This window comes from Miscanthus floridulus, chromosome 3 (genome assembly GCF_019320115.1).
Source record: "Miscanthus floridulus cultivar M001 chromosome 3, ASM1932011v1, whole genome shotgun sequence".
Lineage (NCBI taxonomy): Eukaryota > Viridiplantae > Streptophyta > Magnoliopsida > Poales > Poaceae > Miscanthus > Miscanthus floridulus.
Window position 1 is genome coordinate 106,024,795 of NC_089582.1, and position 18,882 is coordinate 106,043,676.

General features: G+C 48.8%; 1 protein-coding gene across 1 annotated transcript; it reads right to left on the bottom strand.

The window, feature by feature from the left end:
• Positions 1-4,482: 4,482 nt before the first annotated feature.
• On the bottom strand, positions 4,483-8,251 carry LOC136546360 (abscisic acid 8'-hydroxylase 3-like). Its single transcript, XM_066538337.1, has 7 exons — positions 7,490-8,251; positions 7,242-7,400; positions 6,790-7,140; positions 6,620-6,698; positions 6,343-6,449; positions 6,070-6,188; positions 4,483-4,894 (listed from the first exon to the last, which is right to left on the bottom strand). Exons 1-7 carry the CDS (start codon positions 8,039-8,041, stop codon positions 4,729-4,731), a joined length of 1,533 nt encoding a protein of 510 aa, XP_066394434.1. The 5' UTR covers positions 8,042-8,251; the 3' UTR covers positions 4,483-4,728.
• Positions 8,252-18,882: the final 10,631 nt, after the last annotated feature.

Sequence of the window (18,882 nt, forward strand, 5' to 3'; positions counted from 1 at the left end):
TTCATCCGCTTTGATTTTGGACTTTAGTCTCAGTAATTTTTACGTCCAGGAGTAAAGGAAGAATTAGTCCCGATGCTACCAACAGAGACTAAAGGCCTCTGTCCTGGCATGCTTTCGCAGCAGGCCACCTTTAGTCCCAGTTGATGTTACTAACCCGTACTAAAGGTCGACCTTTAGTCCCGGTTGGTGTTACCAACCCGGACCCCGGCTGGTAATACCAACCGGGACTAAAGGGTGACCTTTTAGTCTCGATTGGTATCACCAACCCAGATTAAAGGTCTCCCACCCGGGACTAAAGGTACCCCACAGGTCAATTCAAAAGGAGAGTGTTCAGGACCATGTCACATGTGGTGTACAACTGAATTGGTAAGAAGTTTATGCGCGAGGAAAGAGGTCCTAGGTTCAAATCTCACACATTGCAAGAGATGTCTCTCTACAATTTCGTTTATTTTTCTCCTGAGGATGGACCTTTAGTCCCGGTTATGTGACCCGGGACTAAAGACCAGGACCTTACCTTTAGTCCCGGATTCATAGTCCCGGTTGGAAAACCGGGACTAAAGCCAGTTTCCAACTGAGACTACAACCCATTTCTCTACTAGTGGGACCTGGTGTCCTTCGCTGAGGAGCTTTATTGTGGGCGAGTACCATGACGACCAACGCATCGGCATAGGCATCCTCGTCAACGTGGCCACGAGCTCACGTGTGGTAAGGACACGACATCTATTGATACGATCATTGAATATCAGACGAGTTCATCCCTATATTTACGTAATACAGTATAATTAAAATCATGTTGTGGCATAATATCGTTATTTTTAATATACTTAGGAATAACGATGAGATACTATGAACTTGAACAATACGTTTTGTATGTGCTCTACAATAGATGGGGTGCACGAATACACCATCTTGGAGTCCAAATTCATCGAAGCCCAGTATTTTATTGAAAAGGCCATACCTCTTCTATCCAGATGCGATTAAAAGATCCTTGGTTACTTAATGAAAAGCTTATTTGATGAGCTTACAAATGGTTCTAGTCCCACCTTAATATCATATCAGTAAGGTGTCCAAATTAAATCATCACGTCATGTTGCAGTGGTTTCTTCAGCTTTTTAAATAAAGTGTTGGGGAGCTCTGCTCCATAGTTTCCTTAAAAAACATAGTTTGCTGATGAAACTAAATGCCACCGATATTTCTTCTTCTTATGACAAAAATAATACTAAACAATCACCAAATATGTAGCTATCCATCTGTCTTCTCATGTGTCCTCCTAATCATGCGTCACACCACTAATGCCCGTCTCCTCACCATCAGCCACCCCATCCCTGCCACACTCCTTCGCTCTGCAGTCCTTCCTCAAGCAAGCATTCGTCACCCGGACCCCCATGATCCTTCGTGCAAGAACCCTAGCAAGGGCCGGTAGATCCAGGTTGTGAGCCGCCACCACAATTCGTCCCTTAGCAAGCCAGCAATGTTCCGTCCTCGAGCATTACCCTGCACTACTACAAAAAGGATTTGTAGCAAGGCCTTTTTTTAGGGGCGGCTCTATATTCAGCCGCCCTACAAATGGTTCCCAAACGAGCCACCCTTACAAATGGATTTATAGAGACGGCTAGTGGTGTTATCAGCCGCCCCTACAAATGGCCGCGCGAGGCCAAGGTGGTGGGTTCAAACCCCCGCAGCCGCGAAGCACGCGTTTTCGCGCGAAAAAATGCACGACTTGTGGTTTGCGAGCGCGCGACGTGTGGCTGACCGGTGGGGCCTCCCTTGATTAAAAAATCATATTTTTTGGCCCAGATTCATGAATTTTCAGAAACGGATTTGTAGGAGTGGCTCTATATCCAGTTGTCCCTACAAATCAGTAACCGCCCCTACAAATGATGTGTGACGTAGTGTTGTCCACCAAGATCTCTTCTTCCACGTGTAGCATCCCATCTCCATGCCTCCCTATACCTGAGTGTAGCCCCTACCTCATGCCGCTGAGCCATTGCCCTTCCCCACATGCCAACAGAGTTGCCCAACACCACACATGAGTTAGGTTTCTAAGCATGCTTATTTGTCAAATTGAGAATGCTCGTGATTTGTGTTTATATATCAATTTGATAGTATGCAATTTATATGGCAATTTAATTATATGAATTATAATTATTTGTTTATTTGACGAAATGCATTATGAATCTATGCCATGATGAATTTCTATGCATAAATAATTAAGGAGTGCAAGTTATGACAAGACAACTTGAAAGGATCAAGATGTCCAAGAGGGGGTAAATTGAGCTAATTCTAAAATTCTTTCAATAATTAAACCCTACGGTTAGCCCACTTCACCTCTTGTGCCTAGAAAGTGTTTCTATTGTTCTAACGCACAAAAGTTTAGCAAATCATGTTCTAATCCTACTATAGCATGACAATTCTATGAATGTAAAGACAAGAATTGAATTGCTCAAAGTAAATGCTTAAAGTAAAGAGAGAAGCAAGAACACGGGGATATTTTGCCGAGGTATCGGAGAGTCGCCACTCCCCACTAGTCCTCGTTAGAGCACCCGCGCAAGGGTGTAGCTCTCCCTTGATCCGCGCAAGGATCAAGTGCTCTCTATGGGTTGATTCTTCGACACTTCGTCGCGGTGAATCACCCACAACCGCTCATAACTTGAGTTGGGTCATCCACAAGCTCCGCCGGATGATCATCAAGCTCCCAATCACCACCAAGCCGTCTAGGTGATAACGATCACCAAGAGTAACAAGCACGAACTCTCACTTGACCACGACAAGCCTAATAAGAAGGGTGGATGCACACTTTGCTACTCTTGCTTTCACTAATGAGGCTTCTCTCTTGGATTCTCAAATCTCAATCACCCCACTAGGACCTTGCTCTTCTTGGCACTCTCAAGGGTGTTTCTCAACTGTTGGAATGAGCAAAAGTGATCCCTTGAGTGAATAGAGAAAGTATTTATAACCCCTTATTCAAAACGAACCGCTATGTGCCTCTGCGGGGTGACCAGACGCTTTGGTCAGTTCACCCGCCTCTGTGTAGTTTAAGTTGTGACCGGACAATGGCCAGCGTCCGGTCACAAAAACCGCCCTCTGGAACCTTACTGATGTTGACCGGACTCTGGAACCCAGCGTCCGATCACTTTGCTGCTCAGCGTCCGGTCAGTAGCTGGAACCTGACCAGCGTCCGGTCAGCACTGACCGGACGCATCCGATCAGGATTCTCCCTCTCTGGAACCTTACTAGAGTTGACCGGACTCTGGCACCCAGCATCCGGTCACTCACCTCTTAGCGTCCGGTTGCATCTAGATGACTTCACCTTGATCAAATGAACTGACCGGACTCTGCGCCAGCGTCCGGTCACAACGGAACCAGCGTCCGATCAATATTTGACCCTCCATTCACTTCCAACTCGCAATCATATGTGAATGAAGTTTGCTCCAATTGATCTAAGGGCTTTTTAGGAGCTACCTAGTGCTAGATTTGACAAGTGTGTACCACACCTAACCCACTAGACTCATCTGGGTCAAGCTACCCATCCATACCCCCTTAATAGTACAGCCAAAGGAAAAAACAAAGTCATAAACTACTCTAAGTGTCTCTTCAAGTTCAAACGACACTTAGAACTAGTTCATCCTTAACCTTATCATCCATCCTTTGAAAACCGAAATGATTTCCATCGCAGGGGTATGACAACCATGATTGCCCAATCAATTGCCATTACCATAATCTAACATAATTGCATCTGCAAAACACACGTTAGTCACAGTAATCACGTATTGTCATTAATCACCGAAACCCAACTAGGGCCTAGATGCTTTCACAACTAAAAGGACAACTCATTGTAATAAGCTGTCTATTAAAATGATTCATGATTACATGAAACTAAATGGTGTTGCCAGGCTCTTAGCAGATGGCTCCAAGTCATGAAAAGCATTGTGGTGCATAATATACTATAGGAAAAAAACTATAGATACATAATAGAAGAAGCAAGATCATCTTAGATTCAAATCTATAAGAGACCTAAGGAACTAGTTGAAGACTTCAAAAGTGGTTTTTATCGCTAATAGAGCTTACCAAGATGAGACCAAAGACTACTTGGCGTCAGCTAAAATTGCGCAGGTCACGAGAGATAATAACAGAAAGAAAAGAGAAAAGGATGAGAAAGATTACAATAGCTCTTAATTAGAGTTGAAGTCCATGCCAATAGATAAAGGTATAATCAACTAAATAAACGAAACTATTTGCAAAAAAAAAATCTAAATACCACAGTAAGCAAACTAGCTCCCCCCGTGCTATTTGAGCAAGCCAACTTGCTAGTTTTACATATTGCACAGTCAATCGTTATTAAACTTGATAGCAACACATATATTGTTATTTTTAAATCCAGTCGCTTCCATCTAATGATGGGTTGCACACCAAAAATTAACTTCCGAACGCTAAATTTGTTTAGTTCGACATGTTTGTTAAGAATGGCAACACAAAATCGGAGAGCAGAAGGGGCAATACCGCTCCCTGTTTCGGGTGCATATATATAGCAACGATACTGGATCATTGATATCCAGGTAGCTTACATTCTCATCATCATTATCGGGGAAAGGCAAAGAAAACGAAAAGAGAACGCTGCCGTTTCTTCTCCCTCAACGTAATTTTGATTGAGGAGAAGGTCGAGCAAAGAAGAAAGGAAGAATCTAAAGAAAAAACTTGTCTAGCTAGCTAGCTTGGTTAAATTAATGCCTAATTTAAGTGTCGAACTATTATGTCCTCCACAACATCGGTCTGATACTGATGCCCCTTTCTGTCCACCGTACTGTTGTCTCTCCACAATTTGACAGGCAAGCCATGCTTGGGCACAGGGAATGGGCTGTACTCGACCTCATCACTGGATCCAACAATCTCCCACCTGCAAATTAAGTAAAGCATGCGCACGCCAATCAGTATCTCAGTGATGTATAAGATCAACAAACAACTCAAACTGTCGTTATGTATAGCTGTGATCAGTGCTGATGACGATGCTCATCACATATGATCGATGCAGGCATACATATATATTTGGCCATGCAGCCCGAGCCCGTCGGCCTGGCCCAAGGTCTGTTTTTTGGCCCGGCCCAAGCACGGCCCAGCACGGAGGCTAGCGGGCCCGGGCTGGCCCGACCCAGAGGAGCAGGCCATGCCTGGGCTGTACCCCAGGCACGTGGGCCGGCACGGCACGGCCTGCTACAGTCGAGCCGACCCGCTAGCGGCTCGGCCTGCCAACCCCGCGCGGCCGCGCCCCCAGGCCAGGGCGACATTCAGCCTAGCCCCCCGCCTCACCCTCACCGGCCGGCTCACCTCGAACCCTAAATCCTACCCGCTCCCTCTCGCCTCTCGCCTCTTCCCCGCGCGGCGGCGTCTCCCTCCCACGCGCAGCTCAGCCCCCCCCCCCCCCCCCCCCCGCCTCACCCTCACCGGCTCACCCCGAACCCTAAATCCTACCCGCTCCCTCTCGCCTCTTCCCCGCGCGGCGGCGTCTCCCTCGCGTGCGGCTGTCTCCCTCCCCGCGCAGCCATCTCCCGCGAGCAGCGACGGCTGGATTCAAGCGCACCGGCGACCGCCTCCTCCATGCCTCCCCGCGCAGCCCCACCTCCAGGGCGAGCGCGCTGGCGACCGGATCTGCCTCTGGGGCGAGCGCGCCGGCCGTCTCCCTCCCGCGCGCAGTCGTCTTCCTCCCCACGCCCGAACCCTATCCCTTCCGCTGCCGCACTCGCTCCTCCTCCTTCTCAGCGAGATCTGGAACTCCGCTCTCTCTCCCTCCAGCCCTCCCTCCACTCTCTCCCGGCGCAACAAGGGCGCCCCTCTCCCTCCCTCCCGACGGCAGCCCCTCTCGCGCGGCCCCTGCAGCGGCGCTCCGTGGTGGAGCTCGCGTGGCCCCCCGCGGCGGAGCTCGCGCGGCCCCTGCAGCGGCACGGAGCAGGGCGGCTCTCCTCCGGCGCGGACCTCTCTGGGTAGGGGCGGCGCGGATCCAGCCATGTGTCGTCCAGGTCCACAAGGACAAAGCTAGCGGAAATATATGGAGAATCTGGGAGGAGATGAACGCACCTGTAGGCGGTGACCAGGTGGTGGATGAGGACCAGCATCTCGAGCTTGGCCAGCTCGTTCCCGGGGCACGCGTGCACGCCGTTCCCAAATGGCAGGAACGTGTTCGGCCGCGGCGCCACCTGCATATGCAACACGTCGTCGTTCCACAAACCACCACAGAAGGGGGGAAAAAAAGGCTCATCAGCAACATATATATTTTCAGTTCCTCGCTGATACGCGAGCATCGACGTCAACTACAGCAACTACGGTGAGGATCGAGACCGGATACGGTACCTGGAATCTAGAAGGGTCGAACTTGTGTGGATCCTGGAAGTAGTCCGGGCTGTGATGGATGCTCCTGAAGAGCGGCATCACCTTCCACCCCTTGGGGATAAGGAACCCTACAACACGCCAAGGAAATACAAGGAAGAATCCGAGTCAGAATTATTAACCCTTCTTGCTCGTTGCTACGTGCAGAAAAAAAGGAGTGCCACGCAGCGCCTCTACGGTGACGTAGCCCCACGCCGACCGCAGGCTGCAGCAAGCAGCATGCGTGTGCGCACGTGCGTACCTTTGTACTCCACGTCGGCCACGGCCTCCCTGAACGTGAACGAGATGATGCTCGCCATCCTTAAGCTCTCCAAAATCACCTGAGCAGAATAACGGCGCCATCAGTAACCACAAGATCGAAAACACGCTGTCAGAGGTTTTATTTGCATTTTCCAGCTAGCAAATACGTACCCTATGCGTCAGCGCCATGCTCCTCGTGTGCGCCCAAGCCAGCGGCAGCCTCCCGCCGCCGGTGGCCTCGCGGACCGCCGCCTGCTCCGCCCGGACGGCCTCCAGGAGCTTGGGGTGGTCGTGGAGGTACTTGACGATCCAGGTGAGCACGCTGGCCGTCGTGTCCTGCGCCGCGAACAGCACGCCGATGATGTTGTCCGCGACCTGCTCGTCGCTCAGGAGCGGCGCCGCGCCGTCGTCGCCGCCCTGCTGGGACTGCATCAGGCAGCCCAGCAGGTCGGTTCCCAGCTCGCCACGCTCCCGCCGCTCGCGCATGATGTCGCTCAGCACGTCGTGCAGCCGCCGCCGCGCCTATAGTGTCGAACGGTTTCACACGCATACGTGTCACGTGTCAGGGTACCGCCAGAAGGTACTAGAGATCAGTTGGGTTGTAAATGCCGTTGCGTGCTCACCTGCATCGCCTTGTAATAGAGCGTCCCCGGTAGGCTGTTGGGGAAGGAGTTGTACCCCTTCTCCACGATGGAGTAATTCTTCCTCAGCTCCGCCTTGCGCCGCTCGTCCAGCCGGCCGCCGCCGCCGAAGATCATCACGATGCCCACATCAAACGACAGCTGAAACGTAACAAGGGATTCTCAGACATCCGATTCATTCGACATTACGGACATCATCGTTGGCGATGCATGCATGCTTGCTTGCTTACCGTCTTCATGGCGTGGAACGTGCTTCTGACGTGGCCGTCCCCCCAGGAAGCAAGAGTGGACCGCACGGTGGCCTCGACCTCAGGGACGAGCGCGCGGAGCGCGTCGGGGCCGAGCGCGCCCTGGACGAGCTTGCGGAGGCGGAGGTGGTAGTCGCCCTGGTGGAAGAAGAGCGCCGACGGCCCGATCATGCGCTCCTTGCTGCGAGGGTAGGTCGGCTTGAACAGGTGCGCCTGCGTCACCAGGACGAACCGCGCCGCCTCCGGGCTCGCCAGCATCACGCACGGGCAACCCAGGAGGTGCGTCTTGAAGATCTCGCCGTACCTCTTCTGTTTGGAGGCGAAGAAGATGTTGGGATCCTGGGAGTAGAGTTGGAGGGTCTCACCAAGGTAAGGCCAGCCCATGGAGCCAGGAGGCAGCTTCAAGGAAGAAGAAGAAGCCTTCTCATGGCCGCCGAAGCGGCGGCCTTTCCCCTTCTGCCAGCGTGCGTACTGAACGTAGGAGGCGATGGCTAGAAAAATGAGGGTGCAAACAAGGATGAAGAAGAAGGCCATCCAACTGATATGCTGAGAAGCAGATCAGTTACTGCGATTGCAGACTGTCCCGCTGCTAGTTTTGGTCTGAGCTTGTGCGTTCTGTGTGTGAGAGCCTGCTTTATACGTTGGTGGCTGGGAGGAGGAGAGATCGAGACTGGGTTGTGTGTTGTGAGGAGAGCGCGCGCGCGAGGGAGGGACAGAGAAGAAAAATCTTTGATGGACGGATCTTTCGAATGGTGGAGGTCGAGGCAACGCCTTGCGTGGTATTTATAGAAGGAGCGCTGCTGGCAAGTCTCAAGAGCATATCTTAAAGTCTGCATGCGGCTGGGAGGATAAGTCCCTAGTCCGGCGCACCTTAAGATGTGCTTGTCCGGTAGCACAAATTCTAAGCTAATATTGCCTCCGTTTCTAATAGTATGTTGTTTTAATTAGTTTTGTCCAATGTCAAACATTTCTGTTTTTGATCAACAATCTGTAGAAATTTGTATACTTTACCATCATAGGATTTGTGTTTTTAGGTTAACCAGAAATACTTCCGTAATATATAATTCATATGTTGTTAAACTACATGAGTTTATAGGAACCGATGTTAGAAAATAGTAATATTTAACTCAGGAAAAACTAGAACTACAGCCTTTATGGAACGGAGAGAATATTTTTGGAATCGGCTAGATCTTCCTCGTGCCCCCATATAGTCCTTGTGTTTCTAAACATTTTTGTTTTATAAATCACAGATGTGCTTTTATATTGACCACGAATATGAAAAAAAATTTGTTTTGACAAGTCATCTGAAAATGATATGGGGTAGACATAAGAGACGACCCTTGGCTATATTCTCCATTCGTCTTGCTCCAACCCCATGGCTATTCTTCTTTGTCCTTCACCTCTTCCCTCTTCTTCTACTCATGCAGCACTCCTATCTCCATAGAACTTAGATTGGGGCGAGGGTATGGAAGGAGCTCGATCTCCCAGTATTTGTTGGAATATATATACTCTTTGATAAAAAACAATGGCTTCGTTTTTTAATTTATCAAAATGAAAATAATTTACATTTCTTTTCTTTTCTTATATATATATATATATATATATATATATATATATATATATATATATAAGAAAAGAAAAGAAATGTAAATTATTTTCATTTTGATAAATTAAAAAACGAAGCCATTGTTTTTTATCAAAGAGTATGACTGGAACCTCATCAAAAATAAATCTCATGCCTCACTACCTTTATTTACTTGCTCATTAGTGTTTTTGAGATATATATGGAAATCCACATTGATCATTTTTCTCTTTTATTTGCAAGAGGTGGGTAATCAAGGATTCACAAAATAAGAAATAGTTAATTGCTCCAAAGCTATCACTAGCTGCACCTATGTTATTTATGTTGAACACCATAGACGTTGTTGAGATATATACCTACTACTAAATTACATTGGAAATTGATGTTATTAGATTGATATTCCAAGGTACTCACTTATTATTATAATTTTATTATATATTGAAACACTAGAAAAAACACCTAGTTTGTGTAACAAAAATAAGGGAGAGTACATAGCTAGTCATAAGAAACTTTGGAGCAATTGTTGATAAAAACTTATTATTTTTTATCTTATAAATGAAATACTATAGAATAATTGTTGATCAAAGTCTTGTCCTAACTAAAAGAAAAATGCCTAGCTTGTAACAAAAAAAGGAGTGAGTACATAGCTAGTAATACAAAACTCTGAAGAAAATATCATTAGTTGCTATCCATAATGAAGATAAATTAGAGCTTATGCTAAAGGTACATGTCACGATGTAGTAGCGTACCGTTGGACACTGAATTAGTGAATGTCTTATGCATTCAAATCATATTATTGTGCAAGCAATAAAAAGTTCACGCACCATACTTGGATAGTTGTGTTTCTTTTGTGCTCCTCAGTTAAAAATAAAAAACTATAGTTTGGAAAATAGAAGGAAAAAATACACAAGACAATTAAGTTTCACACATACAAGGTAAATGCTTAAACTATTTATGTTCTCACAACACCATATATTTACCTGTACGCCTAGCGTCCGGACGCACCTTAGAAAACAACACCATCGTACAGAAAACAGCGTCAGCATGCGTGCCCCCCTGGCCCCCATCCCGCCACCTCGCTGCCATCTCAGTCACGCTCCCTCTGCAAGCCCCCCGCCGTTCCCCCTTCCACAGGTCCATGTCATGCCCGTTTCGCACTACACGCGAGGCCCGCGCCGCCCGAGCGACAAGAGGGGAAGGGCATGCGGCGCCTCCGATTCGGAAGGACACGGCTGTGGCGTTGTATGGATGCTCTGCCGGCTCCGGGAGAGATGGTGCAGCAGAAGGTGAGAGGAGGAGAGATGCAGCATCCGATCTACTTTTAAAACATCCAAATACAACGGTTGCAACATACGTCTAAAGGCAGTTGAAACACTTGAAACATGCTTCTGAAACACTTGAAAAAACACCTGAAAACACACTTGAAAACCATTGTAATCATACGCAATATCCAAATAAAACACATGCAACATATGTGTCAAACATATGCAATATCTAGATAACACAACTGCAACATGCGTCTGAAAAACACAGATGAAACATACATCTAAAACATCTGAAACACTCGAAACATACTATTGCAACATGCCTCTGAAAACAATTGCAACATGTGCAACATCCTCCGATCTACTTTTTTGGACACGCCAGCATGCGTGCCCCCCCCTCGTGGCCCCCATCCCGCCACCTCGCTGCCATCTCAGGCACGCTCCCTCTGTAAGCCCCCCGCCGTTCCCCCTTCCACAGGTCCATGCCGTGCCCGTTTCGCGCTGCACGCGAGGCCCGCACCGCCCGAGCGACAAGAGGGGAAGGGCGTGCGGCGCCTCTGATTCGGAAGGACATGACTACGGCGTCGTATGGATGCCCTGCCGGCTCCGGGAGAGATGGTGTAGCAGACGGTGAGAGGAGGAGAGATGCAGTATCTGATCTACTTTTAAAACATCCAAATACAACGGTTGCAACATACGTCTGAAGGCAGTTGAAACACTTGAAACATGCTTCTGAAACACTTGAAAAAAAACACCTGAAACACACTTGAAAATCATTGTAATCATACGCAATATCCAAATAAAAGCATGCAACATATGTGTCAAACATATGCAACATCTAGATAACACAACTGCAACATGCGTCCAAAAAACACAGATGAAACATACCTCTAAAACATCTAAAACACTCGAAACATACTATTGCAACATGCCTCTGAAAACAATTACAACATGTGCAACATCCTCCGATCTAGTTTTGCAACATCCATATGATTCAACTGCAACATAACTCTAAAACGTCTAAAACAATTGAAACATACAATTGCAACATAGGGGGAGAAAGCCTGGTGCGGGGAGTGCCATGGCCGCCGGATCTGCGGGCATTGGGGGCTCCCGGTGGGGGAGGATGCTGGTGTGGGGGGGAGGGGCACCGCTGGGGTGGGGGAGGAGGACGTCGGGGTGGGTGAAGGAGCCACCATTGTGGGAGAAGGAGCCGCTGGGTGAGGGATAAGATGCCGCGGTGGGGGAGGAGGAAGCCGGGGTGGGTGAGGGCACCGCCATAGGCCAGGGAGGGAGCCGGTGGCACGCGCGACGGGAGGAGCGAGAGGCGCGCGAGCCACGGGCACGCGAACGAGCGGATGGAGAGCAACGGCTAGGGATGGTGTGCGCGGTGCGGTGGAGCCTCGCGTCGTGAGCAGGCGCGCGTCGTGGGAGGGAGCGAGGCGGTGTGGGAATGAGCGGACGGTGCGACGAATGGATAAGGCCGTGGAGAGATGAGTGGAGAAGGACGCGCGGGTGCCGTAGCCAATCGTTATCTGCTGCGTCCGGAACATCGGACGTTTGAGTCAGAGCATTATCATATATTTACAGGTGAAAACCACATGTAATTTCCATATAACATCTTCACAAAAAAACAAAAAATGACACATATGACGTTCTAACCAATGCAAAAATACCATATCTTCTTCCCAATGCGCGCAAGCAAACAACAATCTGCACTTGTACACAGTGCTGATCGCAAGATCATGTGTTTTTTTAAGGTCACCGTAGGTGAGGATCCCCACCTGAATTTGTATTGCTCATTCACTGCCTTGAGGCAGGAGGTGCTTACAAGTAAAAATGTGAGTACATCTTTGACTTAATTTGTATCGCAAGATCATGTGTTCCGTGCACGAAGGATCCAATGGTGTCAGATTAGTATTTGACATGGTCGCACCGACGACACCCCGGGGCCCTTGAGCCGACCCGCACCCACGCGGGCCGTCCTCGGCGGCAGGCCGAACGGACGGACGGCCAAGCGGCATGTGACACGAGATCGCAGCCATGCAAGCATGCGCGCGACGTCGTGTGGTCTCCGCCGGGCGGGGGGCCGCCAATCATGAGGACGAGCAAAAAACCCCGGAGGCAGGGGCATCCCCGGGGGCCGGGGCTCACGCGTCAGCGGCGCGGCCTCGCGTATCTGCGCGAGATGATCGGGTCGGCCAGGTGGAGGCTCCCGAGAGTTCCAGCTGCGGACGGGGCCCCGCCGACCCCGGGCGAACCTGGTGTGTGGGTCGCCGTCGCCGTCGCGGCCAGGTCGGACTCGGACGGGCTAGCTTCGAGACGGTTCTCGGCAGCCGCGCCCACCCTTGCGCTTGCGCCTCCCGCACGGCCGGGAACTGCACGGTTGGCTCCCCGCGAGGTCCGTTGACGCCCCCGGCCGCCTCCTGTTCCAGGACGTGAACAGCTCGCGACTTGTGAGAAGCTATTTGCATGCAACTCGCGTCAGTGATGTGCACGCAAACGCAATGCCTTGCAAATTGACTAGGAACACCGTGCCGCGAGCGACCTGCAGGCTGCAGCCAATCGGCGCCTGCAGTGATAGTACTGGTTCCTACAGTACATGTGAATGCCATTGTTGAATGATACTCCGTATTATCGTTTTCACTGCGGCGAAACAAAGAAAATATCCGTTCGTTCAAGAACATACCAGTGGCTTCCGCTCCACAGTTGCAGAGCAGATTGACCTCGGTGAGAAGCCATGCATGGCTTCTCTGTGGCCGGGCCGCAACCGCAATGCTGACGAGGATGATGGCACTAGTACATCTGAAGGTGCGTACCACTTGCATTGCTTTGCATGACTGTATACACGATAGCTCAGCAGGCCAATGCGTATCTGTTTCTTCTCACTACGAACGTGTTCTGGAACTCTGACGCAACTTGCATTGAGCTACAGCATATAGGGATCTACATACTTATTATATCAAGCTCACGCAGACAGTAATGCATATTCCGTTTTTCTGCGGAATTAATTATAAGGGAACAGCTTCATCTGCGGTGCATCTTGAAGCAGGGAACAGAAGAAACTACAAATCATGCAGTGCATGACATGTGATGATGTGTATCCCTTTCCCTGCTTCCATTCCCTGCATGATTCTTCAGTACGTTTAGCGAGCGAACGTGTCTCGGACATCACCGCATAATAGGATCAAGGATAATTTGTACACACAGTTTCGTATTTTTATGTAACCAGCCTCTTCTGAAGTCGTCATTATTACTGTGGACCCAGTTCTAGTCTCTTACACTACCTACGTACCAATGCTTTCGATTGGACAGGAAACTAGTACGCTCGACCTACTAGCTTGGTCAGATTTGATGTGATGATCGTTCTGCTTATGATCTCGCATTGCATGCTACGGAGTACAAACGTAACAAACTGAATAAGCTCTACTCCGCCCCAGCATCGATCAAGAGAGTAGAATATAGATTGATCAAGATCATTCTCGGGCCCCAACTTGGCCGCTAATGGCACAGTAACTACTTTCTCCCGAAAGCTCAGTGCACAGCGCCTGAGATTCGACCGCGGCGTATGGACACGGGGTGTGAGATGATATTACGTGCGCTGATCGGCGTGATCGACCTCGACGTGACCCGGCCTTTCAGGCCGTTGGCCCTTAGCTAGCTGGAAGTGCCCGCCCATGCAAGCAGCGCGCGCCATAGCCAACAGTAGCTCGGATGTTTGCACCTGCGCGGCCGCGCCGGCCATGCCTGGGCCAGCACAGGTAGCAGTGGTGTTCCACCAGTCGCTCCCGATCGACGTCGCTGTCGCGGAGATCCGCTCGGTCGGAGGCCGCGCTTGAGGTTGCTCTAGAACCGGCCGGCCGCGCGCCGTGGGTACGTCTTGGTCTCTCGGAATTTATTGCGTCCCGCGGGACGGCAGCGCCTCCTGGCCACACCTCAGCGGCGTAATCGCCATGGCAACAGGCCGGGTGTCCCGGGCGCCACGGCATCAGCTTGGCCAGCCAGCCAGCCCCGCGCGCGGGCACATGAACGACCGCGACAACACCAGGCGGCGTCACATCAGCCGGAGCACACGCCCTCATGAGTCATGTCACGCTGACGCGCGCCGGGATCGCCCCGATCGGTCGATCCGCCATCTGCTGGGTCCCCAGAGCGCTATCCGATCCGTTCCGCGGTGCAACTTGACCGAAGCCGGCCGCGCCTGGCCGGAGAGGAGTGGCCACGGCCGCGCTACGGTCCACCGACCCAGCTGCGTGGGTCGCGTGAAGCTGGGCGCGCGACGGCAGCCAGGGCCCCATGTCGGCGCTCGAAGGACCGCCGGATGGGGCCTCACCGTCGCCGTCCGCGAGTTCCCGCGGGCGCGGGCTGTCCCGGTCGCTCACGGGGCGCGAGCCATACATATGTGATGCATACTCTATTCGTTTATACTGAAATTTAGCTTATGTTAATACTTATGCTAAAATGTTGTGAGAGAAAAATAGTATTTCATAGCTGAAACTTGATGGTGACGGATCAGTTTCGTGATCGGGGATAGCATCCGGCGGGCACCGACCTCTTTGCAAGTTGGTACGGATCAAACTGTGCATGATTGTCGGTCGATGCAGGGATAGCGACTAGTATTTTGCTGCTGGTGAACGCTTGTGCACAGTACGTCTTTAACAACGACGCGTTGTCCGTTGTGCATTTGGGCAAAATTAAACATGCATGATGTACTGCCAAGCATGCATAAATATAAGTTTGTGTAAATTTAGTGGCGCGATATTCACAGTACAAAGTAGACAAGTTGGTGAGTAGATCCCCGCTTACGAGGAGTGTGTGACAAATCTGCATTTGGGCAAAAGTTAAGCATCTATCCTGCATTCCTGCTTCCTGCTAAACATGAATAAATATAAGTTTCAGTACATTTAGTGGCGAGATTCACAGGCCGAATTAGTTGAGCAGGTCCCCTTACGAGGAGTGTCAACTCAAAAGAGCCACCATGTTTTTTTTTTGTCATGACACGTGCTAGGAAGAAAATTCTAAAATTTTTCTTAATAGTTAGAAACAAATGGTAGCATACTCTCAGCATTATCGTCAATAATAGACATGAGATATATTCTATTTTTTACTAATTACAAACCTGTACTAACATGAATTAACATATTGAATATTTGCATCTAAATTAGCATCCTTGCCGTTATGAAAGATAATTTAACATCTTAACATTACAGATAAATCATCCATTTATGCTAGTATGAAAGATAAATTAAAATAACACACTAAATTTATTTCTAAATTACCAACATATGTTCTTATGAAAGATAATACCAAATAACATTTAAGTTTGTATCTAAATTACTCTCATATGCCATTATGAAAAATAAAACAAAAGAATTCCAACCTCCAATAAAAATAAACTAAAATATTCCTCAATTTATGGGGCGTAGTGTTTATTTCTATGATTGTGTGAGCGCGAAAATCGTTGAAAACGGAGTTCGAATGGAGAAGATATAAATATTTCAAGGTTTATCTAAAATAAGGGCATTCCAGGTATTTCACATGGAATGTGATGACACATATAAAACATATAGCAAGGGCATGATCAATCAAGGATAGGAATAAATAATAAAGAGTTGGAACAAAAAGAATTTTGAAATTGTATTCGAATGAAATCATGGAGGGAAGGATAGAAATTACATGAATAAGAACTAACTGCACTTGTTATCACTAAATCGTTCGGCACACAGTGTCATTGTCACATAGTGGCCAAGTCTCTAGACATTACCAGATGATCCGCTGGCCTCTTGCCTTCACGCGCGGAGCGTTTGGTAAGTGTTCCAAACTTTTGAGGTCCAACCCCAAATCTTCCACCCAACCATTTTGGCAACCACCTTATCATTGCTCACCCTCTTGAGTATGTACTGTTTTTTTTTTTTTTTTTTTGCCTTTGTTCTTCTTATTGGGTTTGGTGTACGTGATAGAGGATTTTGATGATTGAATTTTTCTTCTTGCTATTCTTAACATCCGTCTTCTTAACTTGCTTCCATTGGAAGGACATGGGGCCTTATTGATTACACTTGAAGGAATCACTAGAAATGAATAGACATATCAAATGTCGAGTCAAGTTGGGTTCGGGTTAGACTATAAAATTTTTGGGTCGTCGTCAAAACTTTGGGCTCGAGCCCAACCTAACACACTGGTGGGTTGGGTTAAGTTGAGATGTTTCGTGGAGTTTTCTATTTTGGGCTAGTTTTTCGGGTTGGGTCATACCATGACCACGGTCGGGTCAGGTTAAATGGCCCGTGACCAGATCTAGAAATAAACCCAATATAATTTTTTATTCATCACATATCGCTTTTTCTTGCTCACCAGTAGCTTATTCCATGGCATTGACACTCCACGTGCGCCCATCCGTCCACGGCCACGGCCACTTCCGATCCTCCAACCGAACCATACATAGCCTCTTGTGATGCATCCGTTACCCCCTTATTTCTTCAGATAAGATCCTGTATCTATCTCGTCCGAATATAATAAGTGTCTTCATGTGTGAGACTGAGAGGATCATTCAATGGTCAGTTCGTCAACCCTGACAGGCTGTAGCGACGATGCGCACAGCTGGCTCCGGTTCGTACACGACCATGCACACCTTGTGTGGAGACGGCGCGGCGACAAAATCCACATCATATCCATCCCCTCGATCCACGATTCATTCTGCATCGCCCAAAAATAGATGCGTGTATGTGTATCTCCCGCTTCCACACAGTGCAAACACACATAGGTGATACCTTATCAAAAAAAATCTGTGATACGTAGGTGATACCTTATCAAAAAAACATGTGATAGGTGATACAGATACCACAAGCATCTCCCTATCGCCGCGGTCGATTCACAGTGTAAGCTGCAAGGGCGACCACACCGCGGGACTCTTGGCCTCTTGGGCCACGCACGTCGCATTATACGTGCGCGGTCGTATCGTATACGGCCGAAACAGTAGAGATATTTGTGCACTCAGCATTCCGTATACGGACAACGCCGCCGCCGGAATGCTGGGCGTTCAGGTGCGTGAGCGTGACGCGACGAGAATTCGAATCTAGTTTCGCATGCCATTGCTGCATGCATGAAAACAGAAACGAGTTGGATTATAGCTGCGTGCGCTGTCGCAGTGTCGCTTCCTCCTCCTCCAAGTCGTGTCTGGCGCGCTTAGGAAGAGCTAGGCCGCCACATACGTACGTGGCAACGCGCGCCACCACGAACGACGGGAAATGCGTGATCGGCGATGGCGAACGAGCATTGCAGATCCTGCGCGTGGCGGGGATATAAAGCGAGCGAACCTCGATCGGCACGTTTTAGTATTCATCGTGGCCCTCTTCGTTTATCTTGTAATCTCTCGATAAATGAGTCAGACAGTATAAGCGAACGGGACCATGGAAAACGCGGCGTACGGAGTATATCCATGTATGAAGAGATGAGCCAATATATCACGCAAATAGAAGAGATGGATATGATGGAACAATACGTTGCGAAAGATTATTCAAACAGATAACCACAGCGCCGAAATCCAATCCAATAGAGGACGGTACACCGATGATCGATCGATCGTCGAATCCCGAAAGGGACACTGTTCTGATCGACCGAATCGCCGTTGTCCTGTTCCTGGGCGCCGTTGCTGGAGCAGCGTTTTCTAGACCTCATCCGCGTGGCCGGTCGTCGTCTCGTACGGCGCCGCTTGGCTGGCCAGCTAGCTCTCGCGAAGTTTTCTTCGTCTCGAACGGCGCATCCGACATCCTTAACTACCGCTCCACACTCAATTATGACTATGTACCACATGGTATTCTTTAAGTATTATCTCTTTAAAATCTTATGATGTATATTTAGACATCCAAATGATCTTAAATTAAAAAGATTTGAACTATAAAGTTGTAGATCTCGTCGAGTACTACAACTTTGATATAAAGTTTGTCTTCATCTGACGTCATATGAGAAAGTTATGAAGTTTTCTTGCAGCATATCACTGTCAGTGCAAGCCACGAACCGACAGCGATAGTATCAGTGTTGGTTATTGGCTAAAATCAACAGTGATGACTCAATATCGCTATCGGTTCTTGGCTAAAACCGACGATGATATGAACCGACAATCAGCCTGTTCGCTTGTTGGTTTCAGCCAGACCAAACCAGCCAGCCAACAGTGTTTTCCTCTCACAACAAACCACCACCAGCCAGCCCAAACCAGCCCAGAAACCAACCAGCGAACAGGCCGAATGAAGACCTAAATATCAATATCGGTTGATCCTATCCTTGTCGATTTTAGCCAAGAACCGACAATGATGCAGCCGGCAGCGAAAGTCATATCTGTAGTAATGTAGGCTCCACATGTGGGAGATGAAATTAGGATAAGCTATTTTTTTTCAGCTCTCTCTTATCTCATCCCTTTATAAGAGGAGGAATGTGATGCTGATTTGGAAAAGGTTGTTTGGAAAAAAAAAACGGCTCAGAACAGCCAGTAATTAACTGTCTCGGGCACGCGAGGAACATTTATCTGTATGTATGTA